The 19,404-nt window shown below is 40.3% G+C and overlaps 1 protein-coding gene across 1 annotated transcript in view; it reads right to left on the bottom strand.

The window, feature by feature from the left end:
* LOC125902564 (sodium- and chloride-dependent taurine transporter-like) overlaps positions 1-19,404 on the bottom strand; it is a 44,726-nt gene that overhangs the window by 6,313 nt on the left and 19,009 nt on the right. The window contains exons 4-13 of the mRNA XM_049599059.1: positions 15,682-15,770; positions 14,053-14,198; positions 13,374-13,506; positions 11,960-12,094; positions 10,870-10,973; positions 10,636-10,760; positions 5,863-5,975; positions 4,202-4,339; positions 1,567-1,669; positions 263-363 (exon numbers count right to left, since the gene is read on the bottom strand). Of these exons, the coding sequence (XP_049455016.1) occupies positions 263-363; positions 1,567-1,669; positions 4,202-4,339; positions 5,863-5,975; positions 10,636-10,760; positions 10,870-10,973; positions 11,960-12,094; positions 13,374-13,506; positions 14,053-14,198; positions 15,682-15,770 (1,187 nt within the window). The remainder of the gene's footprint in view (positions 1-262; positions 364-1,566; positions 1,670-4,201; positions 4,340-5,862; positions 5,976-10,635; positions 10,761-10,869; positions 10,974-11,959; positions 12,095-13,373; positions 13,507-14,052; positions 14,199-15,681; positions 15,771-19,404) is intronic.

Genomic DNA, 19,404 nt, shown 5'->3' with positions numbered 1-19,404 from the left:
AAATTGAACTGTACTGAAACCAGGCGTACTGAAAGGCAGTGTGGCTGTGTAACACAACAGGCTGTTCAGCGTATCCATCATTTCTGTCTATTAAAACATTTTAGTGCATGTTGTAGGGGCTGTATGCAGCCCAGTACAAATTTCAGGAAGTGGAAAAATTGCTGTCATAAAAAGAGGAAGATGAAGTCAAACTCTTGTCTCGGCTCATCATCTGTAAACTGAACCTCACTAATGACGATGATGGTTTACCGCAGGTTCTTACCATGCACAGTACAGGAGTGATAATAGTCCAGCTCCATTTCATCCAGGGATTTGGTCTGTAGCCAAGCATGTCCTCAAGTGCATCGTAGAAATTATCAACACCTGTGAGACAGTAAACACCTCGTGATTATTTTATGCAAGTCACCTCTTACTCAGGAACAGAATGCACCAGGACTTCTTATTTCACAACAACTAATAAGCAAACTAAAATTATTTATGCAACGCATTGTGAACACAGACGCAATTCAAGGTGCTTTACATAAAAATGACACAACGAAGAGGGAGATAAAACCTTAAAAAACTGGAGAAAAAACCCCAGAGATATAGAAATAGACAGAAAATAAAGAGCAATTTGGAAAGTCAACCAACCAAAGGCACAGAGAGTAACCATTAATCATATTTCCAATCGTGGCTGCTTCGTGCATGGATGATTTTCAGCTATGACCTGATTTGTCAAGTCTTAGAGGTACTTTTGCTGTAAGGTTCCAAAAGTGATCCCAGACTTTAACTGCGTCAACAAAAGACAACAAAAAAATTGCACAGCCTAGTTTGTCAAAGAAAATGCTGGCATTGTAAGTTTCTACAAACTATTTAAACGTTTCTAAGAGATGTAGTATACAAGCTGACTTTGTTACTGGGAGGTGGAGGGCGCTTGCCAAGCTGCGGGCCGCTGTTTCACACCAACAAAAACAAAACCAGTTGTTGTTTAGTGAGTCACTGCAGCGTTTGCAGCGACTTTTAAGCCACCAAGTGTGGAAGTTTCTTAGAGACCCGTCACTGTGTTTCCACCGGGAATGGTGCAACGAAACGTAGATGTTTTTTACAGAGACATCAATGTTTCCAGCAGAGATTGTGCCACCATAACTGGGTATATTAAGCCAAAACATGTTCTTTTCCAAACCATAATCAAGTATTTTTTATGCCTAAACCTAATCACACATTGAACATACAATGCCAACAATTTCTCTGGCGACTGTGTTGCTTTTGCAGGTAAAAGTATATGATTCTAAATGTACAAAAACCTTTGCGTATTTGCAGTTGCATCCCAGTAACTGTTGTGTGGCCTGGTAAGATGGATTTGCTTTTTAAAAATGGACTGTGCTGTGATACAGTTATCTAGCCCGAAGAGGATGCTCTTTGAGAGAGTGCAAAGACAATCGAACATCACATTCGTTGTACACAGACATTACGAGACAATACATGAGAGGCATAAATTTCCTGTGTGCTAAAGTCAGCCAGTCATTTATTAAGTATGCATCCTACAGGGTCACAGTATTTTGTTATAGATCGATGGACGGTACTCACCATAAACCCAGGCAACAGCTATACATTCAAAGAATGCCACCCACAGAAGGCACACACCGCTAGCTGCATAGTAATCAAACAGCTGGAAAACATACATGCCACCCTGCGGACAGACAGACAGACAGACAGACACACAGGTTTTAAAATCAGAGTTTTTCCAGGTGCATATCAGACAATATTTTCTTACTTTCATCTCACTTTAAATAGAAAACCTGTGCAAGGTCTATTCTCGTGTCTTTCAGTGAATACAGTTTTAGTTTTGCCTCCCTCTGTATACTGACCTTCACTCACTAAAGGGCTTGTAAATTAAACAAGTAATTCTTAATAAATGATCATTAAAACATAAAGTTTGGAGATATTTAAAGACTTAACACAACTAAACGTGAGCAGCCGTCCACACGTGACACTGCCACTGTGTCCGAGTGTGTGCGTACAGGCCTGTGCGTGCACACAAGTGTGTGTGTGTACAGTGTGAAAACTGTTTTAACAATCATGGGAATCCTAAACTTGAACGAGGCCACCGCAGCCATAAAAAGATGTCATCATGGGAACAGCAGAGAGAGAGAGAGAGAGAGAGAGAGAGGGAGGCAGGCGGGGCAGAAAATAGAATGACAGTGAGAAGGTTGAATATTGTGTGAGAGGAACGAGAGGAAGAGGACGGATGGAGAAAAGAGTGATGATAGGAGGTGAAAGTATGATTGTCTTGACGGAAAGGAGAGGAGGGGAGTGTGAGATTAAAGCTGAAGCTGGTAACTTTTATAAAAATAACTTGTTATATTTGCTGAAACTGTCACTTTCTGCACTTTCACTTGTTCTAGTCTTTCAACAACTTTTCTTTTCACTTGAAAAAGGTCTGTCGCTCAGGGGAAATGAGCGATTTTACACAGAAGCTCGTCATGCTAATCACTTTGTGTAACAAAGCAGTTAGAGTCAAGATAGTTATCTGGTATTTATGTTGTGCTGTAAAACACTTTGGCATGTAAACAACCTGCTCTGTGCAATGAATCCAGGAAAACGTGTCTAATTCTGAATAAACTTGGAGGAGTGACGCTACATCACACTGTGTCACTCTGAGTCACTTTGTCTTGGTGTAATGGAGTTTGGCTATATTTCAAGGTAACATTTGTCAACACAAACTTGCCCAATCACAGAGGTGACAGATGTGACACAATGTTGGCAGTCTCTGTCTTGTAGACGTCTCTTACAGAAGATGAACGGGCCAAATCAAATACGACGCCACTGGAAGATAACTGATGCACTAGGCCTTTTGGCTCTGGATTCTGGTGTAGAAATACACTCCCCTTATTGACCTGATCATGCTTTCACTAAAGGTCATGGTTAAACCTGTGAGAAGGCTCAATAGACCCTTCTCACAGCTGACTGTGCTCTGCTATGACTCGTCATGAAAAGCTCATGCGTAAGGAATGACGAGGCAGTTGGTTCTATTGTGAGAAAGTGTCCTGCTGAGCCTCAGTGAGCCAGCGCACAATACCAGAGCCCTGGGACATTCTGAGAGTTTCACTTGTGTTTGGCAAGTCAAAATGTCCACTGAGAGAAGGGTCTATTGGGACAGGATGAGTATTGGGAGGATGTTACATCACAATGTCCGTATAATTCAAGAGGGAGGAAATGTTGGCTTTTTGATTTAGGGTGCTTTCACACCTGCCCTGTTTGGTTCGGTTCAATCGGACTCTAGATTGTTTGCCCCCTCAGTGCGGTTCATTTGAACAGGTGTGAACACAGCAATCACACTCAGGTGTGCACCAAAACAACCGGACCAAGACCTTCTTGAGAAGGTGGTCTTGGTTCAGTTGCAAACGACTCTGGTGCGGTTGAAGGTGTTCCGACCTGGATGTGAAGCAACTGCAGTCACATGACACATTGTTTGGGTTAAACATGAGCATGTTACAGTCCTGGAGGATTATTAATGTGCACCTCCTCCTGTACTGCCTTAATATGCACATTCAGCACATCCAATGCATCAAAACATCGTTTTCTAGTTGGAGCCGCGCCTCGTTTTCAAACTGTATGCTTTGACTAAAATGGGTGGTGCAGAGAGACAAAAACAGCTCTGAAAATAGGAGAGAATGAGACAGAAGATTTATAGAGAAAGAGCAGAGGTGAATGACGGGACGTGATGAGAAACACAGACAACAGAAATGGGAGAGAAGGAGCAGGAAAGAAAAGATTTGGAAAAGCTAACTCAGGTCTACTGTATCTATAAATACCAGAGGGAAGGGAAGTTCTCATGACTTGACAGTATAAATAGCCTCCTGTCATCTCCCCAGGGACCGACACTAATAGCTGTATATGAACGCTGTTGTTCCTGGTGTATTGAGCTGTGGGCTCGAGCCTGAAATGAGGTCAGCAGCCATTGTGTATATATAAATATATATGCAATTATCAATAGATGCTTTGTGGATGTTTATACTGAATGGATACGGTAATAATGAGAGACTAGTTTATCCAGATGCAGCGCTTTCCTCGACTATGACGTACTAGTACTGTTGTTTTGAGGTTCAGAGCACTGAAACCATCTGGGCTGATTATTTTCTACACTGTTCCCATGTTTCGGTCACGATCACCGGTGCTGGTGCTTTTTCTGTGTCTGTTTTTCCTTTCATGGTGTTGTTACCTTGGTAACCATGGTGAGTCCAAGCAGGTAGCTGATGCAGCAGATGATAGCGATGAAGATCTCTCTGCGGTAACCCTTCCGTAGGAAGGACGGATACAGATCCACCAGTGATGTGATCTGCCCTTCCACCTCCACAAACTGCAGCGGGACAGAGACAAAGGAGTGTTAGAAAATTATACAGTGTATCTCTCCACCAACTGGTCACGTTGCAGTTAACATCCATGTCTCCTACGAATATGGATGTTATTGCAAAGATGCTACATATCATAAAACACGGATGCTTTACACACATCTTCAACCTGGCAGCACAGATGATCTCTAAAATCAGCACAGTTTCAAGATGGACACTCAAAATTCGTGTCACCAATTCAGTATCTGACAAAATGTCTTCCTTTCTGTTATGTGGACTGCTGTTTTGAAGCCTCCAGTTGGGCATTTTGGCCATCGCCACCTTGGCTTTATGAAGCCAGAAGTGACCATATTTAAACAATAGGTTGTGGATGAGTGAGGGGTGGGTCTGACTTACAGACTTTAGTGACATCTTGCAGACAGCCTGTCACTCAAGCAGCCCTTTCCTTAGATATTTGTGACTTTGAGCCTTAATAAAATGTAAACAGGTGAATTATATAAAAATTCACCCCCTGTGCAGTTGTCACGAATGTTGAAATAACCTATTGAGACCGAAACTTTTTGTTGTACCAGTTCGTAAACATGTTTATTTCTGCTGTAAAGTTGGGCATTTTAACACGGGGGTCGTCAGGATTGACTCGCTTCTGGAACCAGCCCCTAGTGGCCATTTAAGGAAATGCAGTTTTGGGCCTCATTTTTCGGCCCCAGAGGTTTATGGCCAGAAAACATTATGATGTCACAGTGGTGTTGACCTTTTGGAAATAAAATGTCCTCCATTCATCATTTTATCCTGTTAGACATTTGGGTGAAATTTTGTCATAATTAGCGTATGAATTCTCGAGTTATGGCAAAAAACACGTTTTGAGAGGTCATGGTAACCTTTGACTACAAAGTTCGGATCAGTTCATCTGTGTCCAAGTGGACGTTTGTGTCAAGTTTAAGGCATTCTTGAGATTTTGTATTCACATGAATAGCACATACATTTGGACAACTGAAAACACAAAATATAAAGGACGGATTCAGATCCACTGCCAACTTCATCTGCCATTTTACACTTACAAACTACTAGCTTTTATTTCTTTGGTTTCAGGATGTCTACACGTATAAGGAAGCTAAATTTAAGACTTTTTAAGACCTTTATCTGCAAATTTATCAAAAACAAATTAGGCAAAAATCAGACAAAAATAATGAATACTTTTTTGTCTATTTATTTTGTGATACAAAGTTAAAAGACTTTTCTTGTTAGCTACAATACTCCATTTCCTGATTCATTTTCAAAGTGCTACTGTGATTTCCCGTCACGTTAAGGAAAGCTGCATCTCTAAATTAACTCATGCATGAAGGTTTCATATGTTAATGCGCTTGGTTCATTTAAAAAAAAAAAAAAAAAATTGTCTCCTACAGTCAGCTGATGAGTGTTTAGCTCATGGGCACCTTGATAAAAGCTGTTCATGAGTGTCAACCACTTCCTTAGCGTCTAAGTTCCTGCTGCTATGACACCTAAATGTGTGAAAGTTCATGTTCCTGCTAACCTGACTGTCGAGGCCAAGCAGCAGCAGCATAATGAAGAAGAGGATTGCCCAGAGTGTAGGAAAAGGCATCATGGTTACAGCCTTGGGGTAGGCGATGAACGCCAGGCCGGGACCTGCATAGGAGGGGGGTCGGGGGGTAAGAGCAGACAGAGAGGGGTGGGGGGGAGGCAACATTAGTATCACGATAAACTCATCTGATCTGCCTCCCTGTGGGAAGGAAAAACCCAAACTACGGAGATGCAAAACCAGATACGAATGCATGATCAAAGCTGGGCTACAATACTGTGAATAGATGTCTGTGTGTGTGTGTGTGTGTGTGTCGTGTATTTAACTTATAGCTAGGTGTAGTCAAGGAATGAGTATCTCTAATACACACCTTTACTTACCTGGTGATTACTTCTTTGTGAACATTTATTATGACACTTACTGTATACAATGAACACATGACATCATTTCACAGCATTTACAATCACATATCATGACAAGGTCAACTTTCTTATAATATTAAGGACAACAGAACAATAATAAACAACATGTAGAATAATATGCAACTTAAATTATTCTGAGTATTGTGTAACTGCATCTCTGCGGAAATAAGTAATAAGAGAAATCGTAAAGCACGCTATCAATGGATGTGTGTGCAGTATGTAATAAATGCTAACTAGTGTATGTGTTGTATGGAGTCAGAGAGACAGTTTGGATCTTTTGAAGTGGGGTTGTATAAGGTGCCGATCCAAAGTCGGAGTATTACCTACAGTAGATGGCGGTTGGCACACCCCTAGTTTGGAGAATCAGACAGGTATGCCGACACGGAAGCTAAGCAATGTACCGCTGTGGACTGGGCAGCAGCAAAACATATTTTAGCAACCTAAAAACAATCATCAGTTTAAGTGAACACTATACTGAGAGTATTTTCAGTGCTTCATCTTGCTGCAGTCAGCCCTGTTAACGGTTCTAGTCCCCTACCTATGCTTTCGTCAAAGGCACCAGACTCCATTGAGAAAAACAGTAATTTAAGCTCAGTGAACACAGGAACTGCTGGTCAACGCTGCCTCGAACAATTAGTTTGATTGTGTTATTGTTTGACTTTGATGATTAAAAACTAACCCTTTAAAACACCAAAGCCACACAATAACACAAACAAACTACCTGATCCAGGCAGCGGTAGACCAGAAGCTTCTGCTTTCAGCTTTCTTAAATCACTGTTTTTCTCAATGGAGTCTGGCTTTGAAGAGAGCGATAGAACGACTGATCGACGAAGTTCCCTGTTGGAAAACCCTCTCTGACGGCAAATTGATGTGGTGAAATTATTCAAAATATAGCGTGTATTCAAGCTGATGTTGCTTTTTTTTAGGCGGCTAAAATATTTTTTTTTGCAGACCCCTCCATAGCAGTACATAGCTTAGTTTCCATGGCGGTACTCCTGCTTGCTTCTCCAAACTTGAGGTGTGCCAACTGACATCTACTGTATGTAACACACTGACTATGGTTAAGTACCTCATACAACCCTACTTCAAAAGCTCCGAACTATCCCTTTAAGTTACCAAAAAGACTGTAAATATTGCAGCAAGTATATGAAATATTTAACCTACTTATGCTTGATTTACCTTTTCTAGCAGCTGCTTGTCTTTCAGCTGCCCGGAAAGGTAAATCAAGTGTATCTTGTTTTCTCAAATAATTTAGTTTTGAAGTATGTCAACACCATTTTGCATCCCCGACTGAATTAAGCATGATCCGCTCTATGAGGAATGCAAAATGGTTGCAGCAAAACAGCAGCAGATGCAAACAGGGATGTCAAATAAAAAGCAAAGGCTTTTTTTCCCCTTAATTTGTCGTTGATGCTGCGTTGGGAACTGTAAAAACAGAAGTTAAGAAAACAAGGAAGCAGCCATAACAGCAAAACAGCACTGCATTGCTGATAGCAAGATACATAAGTATGTTCAGTTTTTTGTTGCAAATTATGACAAGGCATCCAACCAAACACCGCGTTGACTCGAAAGAGTATCATCTTCCATTCTCTGAGAGGGGAAATGCTAGCAGAACGTTGATCAAGTAACCCATGAAACAGGATCCAAATTAAACACTGTGGTAAGTCATTACTTGACTGAAGTTCTCAGGTCAACATGCTGTAGCATGTGTGCTTGTTTTGCTCTGTGAAAACAACATTGTATTCTCTGTGTATTCAGTCAGCATATCTGCTCATGCTGAAAACAATCATTCATCTGTACATCAGAATCAAGCAGCTGCAGTTAAGGCAGACTTACTTGTGATGTTCCCAAACTTTAGCTGTAAACATGTGTACAGGACATTGAACACTGCTACTGTCAATGTTTCTCTGTACTTGTCCCTTACAGATAAACTAATAAACTCATCTACTCTTAGGCTCACAGCGCATGGACACAATTTTCCAGGCTGGAAAAACGTCTTCATTAGCAGTTAAGATCAATGTTAATCTTTCTAATTCCTCAGATACACACTTCAATTCTTAGCAACCAGCGAAGCATCAACCCACTCGCCAAACACAACACTGATATTGGATAATTCTGCAAAATTTAGTTTGGCACTGGATGTAAATCGGAGGCAACAGAATTGTCCAATATTTGTATCGACTGGGCTGGCAGCATTGACTACGCTAAGCTACATTTTGCTTTTGTCAAAGTGGATGATCTTGGGGCAAAAGATGAAACCTTGGTTCTACAAAAGTGTTTGACTTTAAAAACATCACTGTTCTGGAATCAAGAAAAATGACAGGTTTCAAGTTTGTGTCTATCAAACAAGATGCCTAATGTCTTACACATAAAACAGAAGCATGTAAAATCCAGAGAAGAGCAGATTCAAACTTTTTTCAAACAAGCCCCGTCTAGAAAAACAGCTTTCAGTTCTTGGTCGGTGTGCTAACACCTTTCTCTGAGTGTAACTGGTATCTGCTTTGGGATTTAAAAACAAGCATTAATGGAATCCTTGTGTGATTCTGTCAGAAAACCAGCCATGACCTCCAGCTTCAACTGAGCTAACGTGTCCTCGCAAAAACAAGAGTTGTATTTGCAGCCTCATGGAGTAATTCTAACTTATCATCAGGTAACACTTTATACTGAAAGAGGTATAGTTTGAGTTCATGTTGAGACTTATGGTCGCTTGAGAGTTTTTCCAAAACATCTCCAAAACATGTGATCGTAAAAACGCATTTCAAAATAGGGATGCACCGATCTATCAGCCGAACGTCTGTATCGGCAGATATTCGTCTTGTTGACTGCCATCTACCTATCGGCAAACGAGATGCACACATGAGCGAGATGCCGCCTGGCTAGGTAGACAGGCATGGAACGGAAGACAATAGAAAATGTACGATATTTGTTCGCAAGCTAGCTCACATTAACTAGCAAACTATCTTTCCATGTCCGTCACGTTAGGAACTGCCCACATTCAAAAAGGATATCTGATCGGCAGGTGATAGTCACTCTCCTGCATTCGCACATACAGTATGTGACCATGCCCCAGTGCTACATTATGATCAGCAAATTTGTGCAGGAGAGCTAGTTAACGTTAGCTGATAGCTGCTAGCAGCCGGATAACAGCTAATGGAGGTCGTACTGGCTGTGTTCAATATCATTCACTATTCACTATACAATCCTCTACATAGAACTCCCTAGTAGAAGTGAATGAGTGAATGATTTCGGATACAACTATTGAGATCCGTTACGAGGCGTTCAAGCACTATTCAGGAAAAATGACTTTGGTGAGGGTAAATTACAACTTACGTTAATTTTATGTTTTGACGAAAAACTTTAATAAATACAGCTGCTTAAAGGGGAAATTTGTTGCTGTTTTAAAATAGACATTGAAGAGGTAGTCATGATATATACATGACAAAGAGTGAATAAAAAAAAAAAACAGAATCGAAATAAACAAACAAAAAAAATATAAATAAATAACATTGGTATTCTGGGTACCAGACCCAGAATTTCTTGGTGAATTTCATCGGTGCATCCCCAATTTTAAAACTGCGATACAGTCTTTTCTTAATTTGCCTGATATGTTCAGCAATCAATGTTTACCATAGACAATAATTATTTAGTTAGTTAGTAATTTCATGGCTGTGGGCCTTAAAATAAATTAAAAAAAGATGAAGTTGCCAGTTCTAGAGAAAAAAAGACTTGTAGAAAACAGCTAAAAATGCCAATGTGTCACTCAAGGACTCCCTGGAAGAAGAGATCCTGTATCTTAAAGAGACCTTTCTGGCTAAACACAGGATAAATAATAGGAACCACAGCAATGGTGACGTCCATTTGTCTCATGTAGACAATAAAGGATCCCATCAGGACCAAAACTCAGTATGTTTAAGCTAGCAAACTGGCACAAGATGCACTGCATATCATCGCACAGCTAGTTCTATGTCTAAATCATGTCCCTCAATGTCTCTAAGTCTCTCTCTTCATAAACTGAATTTCCAACATCTCTGTCTTTGTCCTAATCCATCCAACTTGCTCTACTCGACTGATGCGCTACCAAGCCGATCAAATATGATCATATTTTCTCACATTCTGCTTTTGTCAAGTAGTGTTTGATTGCGGAAACTTCCATATTCCGATGCCGTCATTTGTAATTAATCAAGGAATCCATTTAATACCAAGTTGCCATTCAATTCGAAATAAACATGTTGGCGAATTCTCTTTTGGGATTCGTTGCTGTTTTTCTTTGTAATTACTGTTATTTTAATTTGTTAACCAGGAAGCAGCGCCCACCATCACTGCCGCCTTTACAGAACCCTCGTACCTGACTCTGCCACATCAGCAATGTCCACCCCTTGCTCTTGTGCCATGAAGCCCAGGACGGAAAATATTGCGAAGCCAGACACAAAACTGGTACCACTGTTGAGGGCTCCCAGCAGCAAACAGTCCCTATGTCACACATATGTCATGAGGAGGATTTGTTAATGAACACACAAGGATCCCTTCACTCCCCTCTGTCCCCTACCGCTAACCCCCCCACTGAAAACTAATGCCTCACCTGTAGCAGTTGTATTTGTACTTGTTGTAGCTCCCCAAGGACGTCATGGCGCCCAAACAGATGGCATAGGAGAAGAAGATCTGGGTGCCGGCGTCAATCCATACCTGTCAGGTAGGGGGAGAAAGTGGGGACAGAAAGGCTGAGGCCTGCTGATGAGGGGAAGCACAGTGGCATGAGTACTGCATAGAGAAGCTTGGGGGGGGGGGGTGAGGTCATGGGTAACACTAATATGGACTTAGGAAGTCATGGTCTGTAGAAAGTCACTAATTCTGTTGGCGCAAAACGGCGCAGCGCAACCATCAATGCTAGATTTAGACCGCGAGAGTTATCGTTTTCACAACCAGAGCCCACTTTGTGCAAGGTGCAAATCTACTTGCGCCCATCTATGAAGCTTGGGCGTGTAGATCTTATAATGAGGTCTGTTCAGGCACATTGTTGACATACTGCTATCTTGATGCAGCATAAAGCGACTGCGCCATTGACCATTGAGTATTTTCCCGCTAACTTAAAGGACGCATTATTCAGACAGTAAGATGCGTCGCTTAGACACGTTAACAATGCCCGTACACTCACAGAAGGACGCACGGATGGGTTGCAGGTGAGTGAAATAATACATCATTAATGAGGAAAATATTACTGACATTCTCTAAAATGTGAACATAGCAGAGATCAGAGCAGAGCTGCTGTCTGATTCACCATTAAGAGAGACTGTGCGGATTTAGGCACAAGGAGCAGCACTACTCAGTAATTTCAGAAGCTAAAGTTTAGTTCTGTTTCCTTTGTCAAGTTTAGGACTACAGGTGCAGGTTCACCTGGTTTTTAAAGGGATTCGGAGAGGCAAAAACACCTATGATTAATTGAGGGACAAAATACCACCCCTTCGCTTCTTGCGCCTTAGTTTGCACCTAGATTATTCACCATTTAATTAACCAAAGTGTAGTTGGACACACCCTAAATGCACTTTCATCAGGCACTTCAGACCATGAGCTATAGATTGTTTAAACAGGGCCATCTATGTGCAGATGTTGGACTTGTTCGACAAAGAGTGGTGCACACAGGGTTTTCTCTCAGGCAGCACAGGGGCACCTACCTCTGGGTCCTTCAGACGAGCGAGGTCAGGGTACAGGTAGAACTTGATGCCAGCAGAAGCACCTGGCAGCGTCACACCACGAATCAACAGCACGATGAGCATGACAAACGGGAACGTGGCTGTGATGTAGACCACCTGAGGGAGATCAAAACACAGAGAAGCAACATTATGGAAAAACTCCAGTTTGTATTTTTCTACAAGGGAAAACTACGGTTAGTTTCTTTCTGAAGCTTTGAGTATAAAAAATGATTTGCCTTGGCCATGACATGGATGCTAATTTGTCATTTGGTCTACTAGCTTTCATAACAGGGAATTACATTTGATGAATTTGTGAACTCTGGAAGTTATTTTTTGGATTAGGACAACAACAGACCACAGGCTGTCCTCTAAATCAATAGCAGTGTATCACTATCTGCTATTTGGAAAGCAGCGACCACACTTGGCCTTGTAGGAGTGACTTTATTACCAGAGTTACAACTTGGAGCAACCAGAGAGCATAAATCAGGCCAGACCAATCAATAAATAGTGTTGAGGCTATAAAAAGAGCAGTCTTGGATTGATTGAGCTGCGTCTGGTCTCAGGCGGGTTTTTGTTGTTGTTGTTGTTGTTGTTGTTGTTGCTCATTAAATAGAGAAATATGTGTACTGTAGTACAGGACTGTAATCCTCAAATTATCAGCCTGTTTCTTCCAAATGTAGATGCATGTCAACATCCAGTTACAGATACATTAGCATTAGTGTGAACATGAGGCAATAAGTGACAAGAAATGGCAGCGCACGTTTGGGATTTTAAAAACAGAACGCCATCATAGTTTGTCGAGATGAGAGCACCCACGAGCGTGTTATTCTCCTGCTGTTTACTGTTTAACTTGCTTATGTCTCAGGTGATATATTTGTTTGAGGAACTGCTGCTGTACAGCACAGCATCTCTGGGAGAAACCACGACAGCGCAAGTGCAACCTGGCCCCCAGGAATGCTGCTCAGCCATGCCGCCAATTACCCCAGTGATCCCAGATTTTTTTTTTGTCTTGTCTTTAAATAATTTTGATGTATGGGCTCGGGAAAGAGACTTCCATATTTGTTTAATTAGACTGAAAAAATGCACAGGCATTTCCTGCTCCCTCAGCCCGCCCATGCTTTCGGAAAAACTTGCATTTTTTTGCACTGAGTTGGAACATAGCCCCTATTGTTGTCTTCCTCAGACCACAGTGACAAAGTCATATGAGCATCATTCTGTCATGGTTTCCGGCAGTCATTACGATACAGCAATGATCAAAGTGGACAAGTCAGCTCTTGATTTTGAGTTCAACAAGTTCAAGAGGAAGAAAACTTTGTTCGTCTGGATTAACAGAGCAAAACACATCCACCTAAAAAAAAACCAATAAATACAGGACAGTACAGAAACATGTATTTACCTTGCCGGTGGACTTGACTCCCTTCCAGATGCAGAAGAAGCAGATGACCCAGACGAGCAGTAAACACAGAGCCAGGTCCCATTTAATAGGACCGATGTCGTCGATACCATTGCTGATACCCAACACATTACGTCTGCAACATAAAAAGGAAAGCTCCATCAGCTTGTGGGTCCATCTGTGCAACACAGTCACAGCACTTCATGACATGACTGCAAAAAGCTTATAACAATCAGCTTAAGTTTTAAGCCTAGTTACAATTTTGATTTGAGAGCTCCTGCAATCTATTTATTTAGGTCCGGTCATATGAGGAAATTCAAAGAACTAATATTAGCAAAGGGAATACTACAGGGAAACTTTAGTGTATGTTTAATGTGAGTTACTAAGAAAACAAACCAATAACTTTACAGCAAAATAACTGTAATGTCCACGAGAGATGATTTTATCATTTCTAATTTGATTGTGTTGGTGCCAAACACACTGCCTGATAAATGTTTGAGAATATAAAACCTAAATACCCTGTCGTCTTTAGTATTGTCCAAATGTTTCAGTGTATGTCCCTGTATTAAAGTTCTTTTTAGTATTAAATGTCAGACATTTATTTAACTTTTTAAATGACAGGACGAGAAAATTTTGTGCACTTATGCAAGCGAGCGTGTACGTGTGCTCTTATGTAACTCACTCCCAAAACTCGGTGACGGGGGAGGTGAAGTTGGAGGCGTTGGCGGCCAGCCAGAGGGATTTGTTCTTGCGGTAGGTGTCCTCGATGCAGCGATGGGTGTTCCAGGGCTGATTGCACTTGGCCCAGGGCAGCTCCGGCTGAAAACACTGGAATTAAAAATCAGGAGCTGCATTAGAGGACAACTTGGGACATACTCCTTCCTAATTGGTGTCCTCGTAGTTCCACTCAACATAAGCTGCTTAAAATCACTGATTTATGGACACACTGGGTGAACAGGCGAAGACAGATTCTCTTTTCGTGTATATGGTAGATGGTCACTGCCTAATAATACACTCTGAGATGTCCTGACACAGAAAATAATAATACTTCTTTCAGTACCAAAATCAGCAGATGAGTCTGACACCTTCCAAAATTTTGTACCATAAATATCAGCCACCCTCATCGTAGTCTGTAATGGCTCAAAAGGCGCTTGCTTTGGGTTAAGGGCCGCCATCAAAGGGCTTTTTAGGTTAATGTGTCGCCCTTAAACCAGATTCAAAGACATCAGTGAGGCTGTACAACAGATGACAGACCTGTTCTTAGCCTGAGACATTAACATGAACTCTTTTCTTTGCATTGATTTTGCAAGAAAAAAAAAATCATACTGTACTGAAGTTTAAAAATAACATGGGTTTAGTCTAGTTTAGTTAAAGGGACAGTTCACCCCAAAAATACATATTTTTCCTCTTACTTGTAGTGCTGTTTATCAGTCCAGACTGTTTTGGTGTGAGTTGCAGAGTGTTGGAGATATCGGCCGTAGGGATTCCTGCCTTCTCGGGGGTGAACTGTCCCTTTAACTTCTAACACATTAAAAGCTTGTTGAAAACTCAAACCTCCATTTTTTCTCCTCTTTTATTTTTACTTTACATCTTCAAGCTATCTATCACATTTTGATGAAGCTTGATTTGCTCTGTTCTTTACACTTCTCTTCTCTCACAAATGCAGCATCATGACTTGTAACAACACCGACTGCTATTCTCCTCTCTGTAGGCAGAGTGAAGAACAACAGAGATTTTTTTTAACCTGACACACTCATACACTTTTTTGAGCGAGGTACGATAAGCTGTGAACTTACTGATTTGAATCTTGTATGCACACCTACACATATATCAGGTATACACACACAAACACTCAATTTTTCATGAAAGAGAGATGATGACACCACTGATCTTTGTTCTGCTGTGCGCTGGGCATTTGAGACACTGGATCAGCCATCTTTGACCTGATACACTCTTTGAAACACTGGGTAAGTATATTTGTGCTCAAAGTAAATGTGAAACTGATGTTTTTGGATTTGATTTGTTTTATCAAACAGAGGAGAGCTTGCAAAGAGCAATACATCCCTTAAAAAAGCAGGAATGATCTGCTTGTCTAAGCGATGCCAGCGCTACTTTATCTTTCTCTAAGTAGTTTTTAACTTTGGCAGGAAATTCTCATCTATATTTCTTATAAACTTTTCATTTTGTTGATCCTAATACTCATAGAGGGTCAAGAATCAGAAGTCACGCTGCCCTGATAAAAGTCCTGTAGTATCTCTGCAGTGTAAGTCATTTATAATCATCCATCAGAGTTCTTCTTCCCCAAACCTACCTGGAACAGGTAATAGAGACCCCAGGCCAGGATGACGATGTAGTAGATATTCAGCAGGGACACGATCACAATGGAGGCGTAACCAATACCTGCAGACAGGAGAGAGGTCACGGTGAGGATACAGGAAGACGTCAACAGTCCAGTGAAACGGCCAAGAGCACTTAAGGTCACAATGTGAACTGACTTTAAGGTGGCAGGTAATTTTCTAGCAGCAGCAGCAGCAGAGAAGGCAACAGACACATTTTTTAAAAAGTAAATAATGGCCTTAACAGAAATATGATCAATTTTATATAAACATGCACTTTTTTTTTAAAATAACGTTAAGAAGAACCTTGTATTTAAAAAAAAATGAAATATCTATATCTTGTTTTTTTTTTTTTATAAAAGTAAAGAATGGCATTACTAAAAAACTTTAATACATGAAAAACGTGTATGATAAAAAATATATCAAAGTAAATAATGGTCTTAACTAAAACATTTTTTTTAAAGATGAATAATTTTTATTTTTTAAAAACATTTTTATAAAAAGGATGAAATGGCCTAAGCTAAAAGAAAAAAATATGTAATTTTTGTTTCATTTGAAATAAAAACTTGAGCAGTTTATACAATAACAAAAATTATATAAAAGCAAACAATGCTTTAAAGACAAAAATATAACACAAAAGTATAATTTTTATTAAAAGATTTTTTTTATATAAAAGTAAGAAATGGCCTTATCTAAAAGACAAAAATATGTACACTTTTTTTTATTTAGAATAAAAAACTTGTATAAAATAAATATAATCTTTATGTTAAAACATTTCAATAAAAATAAATAATACCCTTCACTAAAAAAAACCAAAAACAAACACAGAAAAAATTCAAAAATGTGGGAAATATGTTTAATTTTTTATTTAAAAAATATTTTTAAGAGTAAACAACAGCCTTGACTAAAAAAAACATTAAAATATGAATAATTTTTACACTAACTAAAACATTTTTATAAAAGTCAATAAAGGCCTTGACTAAGAAAAATGTTTAAAATACTTAAAATTTTTATATTTAATTGTTTTTCAAATTAAACTAAAAGTCTAAAAAAAATCTTTAATATATGTATATTTATTTTTTATACAACAGTTAGTTCCAGCCCTGCAATGTGATTGGTCGAGAGACAGTAAAACCGTGATGATATTGGAGTACAACATCACGGTTATTTCACTGTGTATGTATCACTCCGCCTCACAGCTGATTGCAATCAACAATCAAATCAAAACTGACGGTCAGTGTCAGTTAGGTCAGCAAACAGCCAAAAATATGGATTTATTTCTTAAAATAAGTTTTGAATTGAACTATGAATGGTCATCAGAGGAAGATGAGGGAGAGGAGAAGCTGAATCCATCTGAGCACACATCCAGGTTTGTCAGTGTTTCATCAGCGGAGCTCAATGACTTGGAGAAAAGCAACATACTGTCAGATCAGAAGGCAGAGTCGGCTGTGCCTGTGAAGCGATGGTCCACCATGCAGTCACCAGAGACTTATTTCACCGGCTGCACAATTAATGGAAACGTGCAGATAAATGTGTATAAAGAGTAAGTGCCTGGCGCACCTGTCTGCGTTACAACGGTGACAGCGGAGTCCTGAGGGAACTATTTTTGTTGGCGGAAGACAAATAAAATGCTTACATTATCTATTTTGTCCTCATTTTTCAACATTTCTTAATCAGCCTTGCTTATTTAACTGTTGAGCTGTTGTATAAAAGCAATATCACACTCGAGCTCGTGATGTTGTACTGTGACATCGTCACGGCTGTGATTCGGTCATAGGCACGAGGCCGCAGGCTCCCTCTCGTGTGATATTGCTTAATTATAGGAGGTGAATAAAAGAAAATGGCCTAAAAAAAAAACTTCAAAATATGTGCAACTTTTGTTTAAAAACAAATAAATAAAATTATAAAGAGTAAATAACAGCCTAAAGTAAAATCTCCAAAATAATATGTAAAATTTTTATATTAAAAAACATCATCTGGGGCTCGATTAGGGCCCAACACAAGACCGTCTTTGTTCCCATGTGAATGAATGATGAATGACATTATCAGTTCCCTTCAAAAACCCACAGTTGACACCATATTAGTCACTGTAGTGTCGTGCATTTTGTGCAACAAGGGCGGGGGGGGGTTTAGAGCTTCATTTTGATTGGCCAGAAAACAGGATGTTGCAGCGGTGAGTTCATGATGAAACAAGTGTCAGGTTTCATGAAATGAGAACCAACACAGATGTTTGGTGGATAACAGATGTGTGCCGATTGTGTATCTTCACCACACAGTCATTTCTACATCTCCCTCAAGAAACAAACAAGACTAGACTTTAATTTATTTTTTTGTCTTTGCCTTTTGGTCCTTCTCTTATTCAGCGCCGTCAGAGCTGCGTTTGTTCAAACCCACAGAACTATATTATATAAAATGCCCGAGGCTAAATTACATGAATACGTGTATGAAATGATGTAAATCTGATGCAACGGTGCAGCTATAAAAAGAGGCTGAAGAAAATGAAGAGAAGAAGAGAAATACAAATGTCAGGAGGATCCAGGCTGGTATGTTTTTCACAGCAGCTTGTGTTCATAAATACGCAGAGTAAATTTAGCCTCCTCAAGGTCTACTGCAATGATGTTTTAGTTAAATTAACCTTCAGTGACGCTTCAATCTGGTTTGACACGTAAGAGACCGATGAGCTGACTTTGATTGCGTCGATAGAGGCCTTGAGACAGAGCGGACGGTAAACATTGGATCAAGGCTGATCTTTGTGTGTGTGTGTGTGTGTGTGTGTGTGTGTGTGTGTGTTTTCTGGCGTTTCTAACACACAAGGCTACAAAGATAAGAAAATGGGAACAGGTGTAGGAGTTGGGATTTGGGTCGAGATTTAAACATGGATTAGGTTTTAGGTCAGAGGTTAAGTAATGATAGTGGCCACTGAGGGTCCTCACAAGTATATTAGTACAATTTATGTGCGTGTGTGTGTGTGTGTGTGTGTGTGTGCGCGTGTGTGTGTGTACTATCAGTCAGCACACACCGCCGACCGAGGCCACTCATCCAAATTAATGTCCTTTAACGTCATTGGCCATCTGTGTGTGTGTGTGTGTGTGTGTGTGTGTGTGTGAGAGGGTGTATGTGCTTCGGTCTTTGTAAACTGTCCACATTAATTTCAGAGTGTGTCTTGGTGTGTGAACTATTTCACCATCGCATCATGTCCTTTTAATCACTCAGCTAATTAGCAGCTGCAAAGCATCTACACACTAAACACACACACACACGCACACACACACAGCCTTGCTCGGATCACATGGAACAGTGCTGATCAAACAAATAGACGCATCCTCCTCCATGATCTCATTTCTCATCTGCTGACCTCGGCTGACCTCGCTCACCGTGTTTACACTAACAATTGATCCTTTAAATGCACATGACCACTGTTCAAATGTACAGTTTCACCTCACACGCGCGATGATTCCTGGAAGGATCATGTGGAAGAACAAAGTCTCTTTGGAGGACTGAGACTGAAGAATCAACTGTCTGTAATATTAGTCTGTTTAGTGTCACGGTGATGTAACTTGGAGCCTTTTAAGAAAATATGATTTATATCTGCCGATCTGCATCAGGATGCTGTCTAAGCTACGAACTATCTTGGACAATGTCTCACACCCACTCCACCATGTGCTGGTCAGGCACAGGAGTACTTTCAGTGGGAGACT

This window comes from Epinephelus fuscoguttatus, linkage group LG1, assembly GCF_011397635.1.
Source record: "Epinephelus fuscoguttatus linkage group LG1, E.fuscoguttatus.final_Chr_v1".
Classification (NCBI taxonomy): domain Eukaryota; kingdom Metazoa; phylum Chordata; class Actinopteri; order Perciformes; family Serranidae; genus Epinephelus; species Epinephelus fuscoguttatus.
This window is presented reverse-complemented; position numbering and strand designations above follow the sequence as displayed.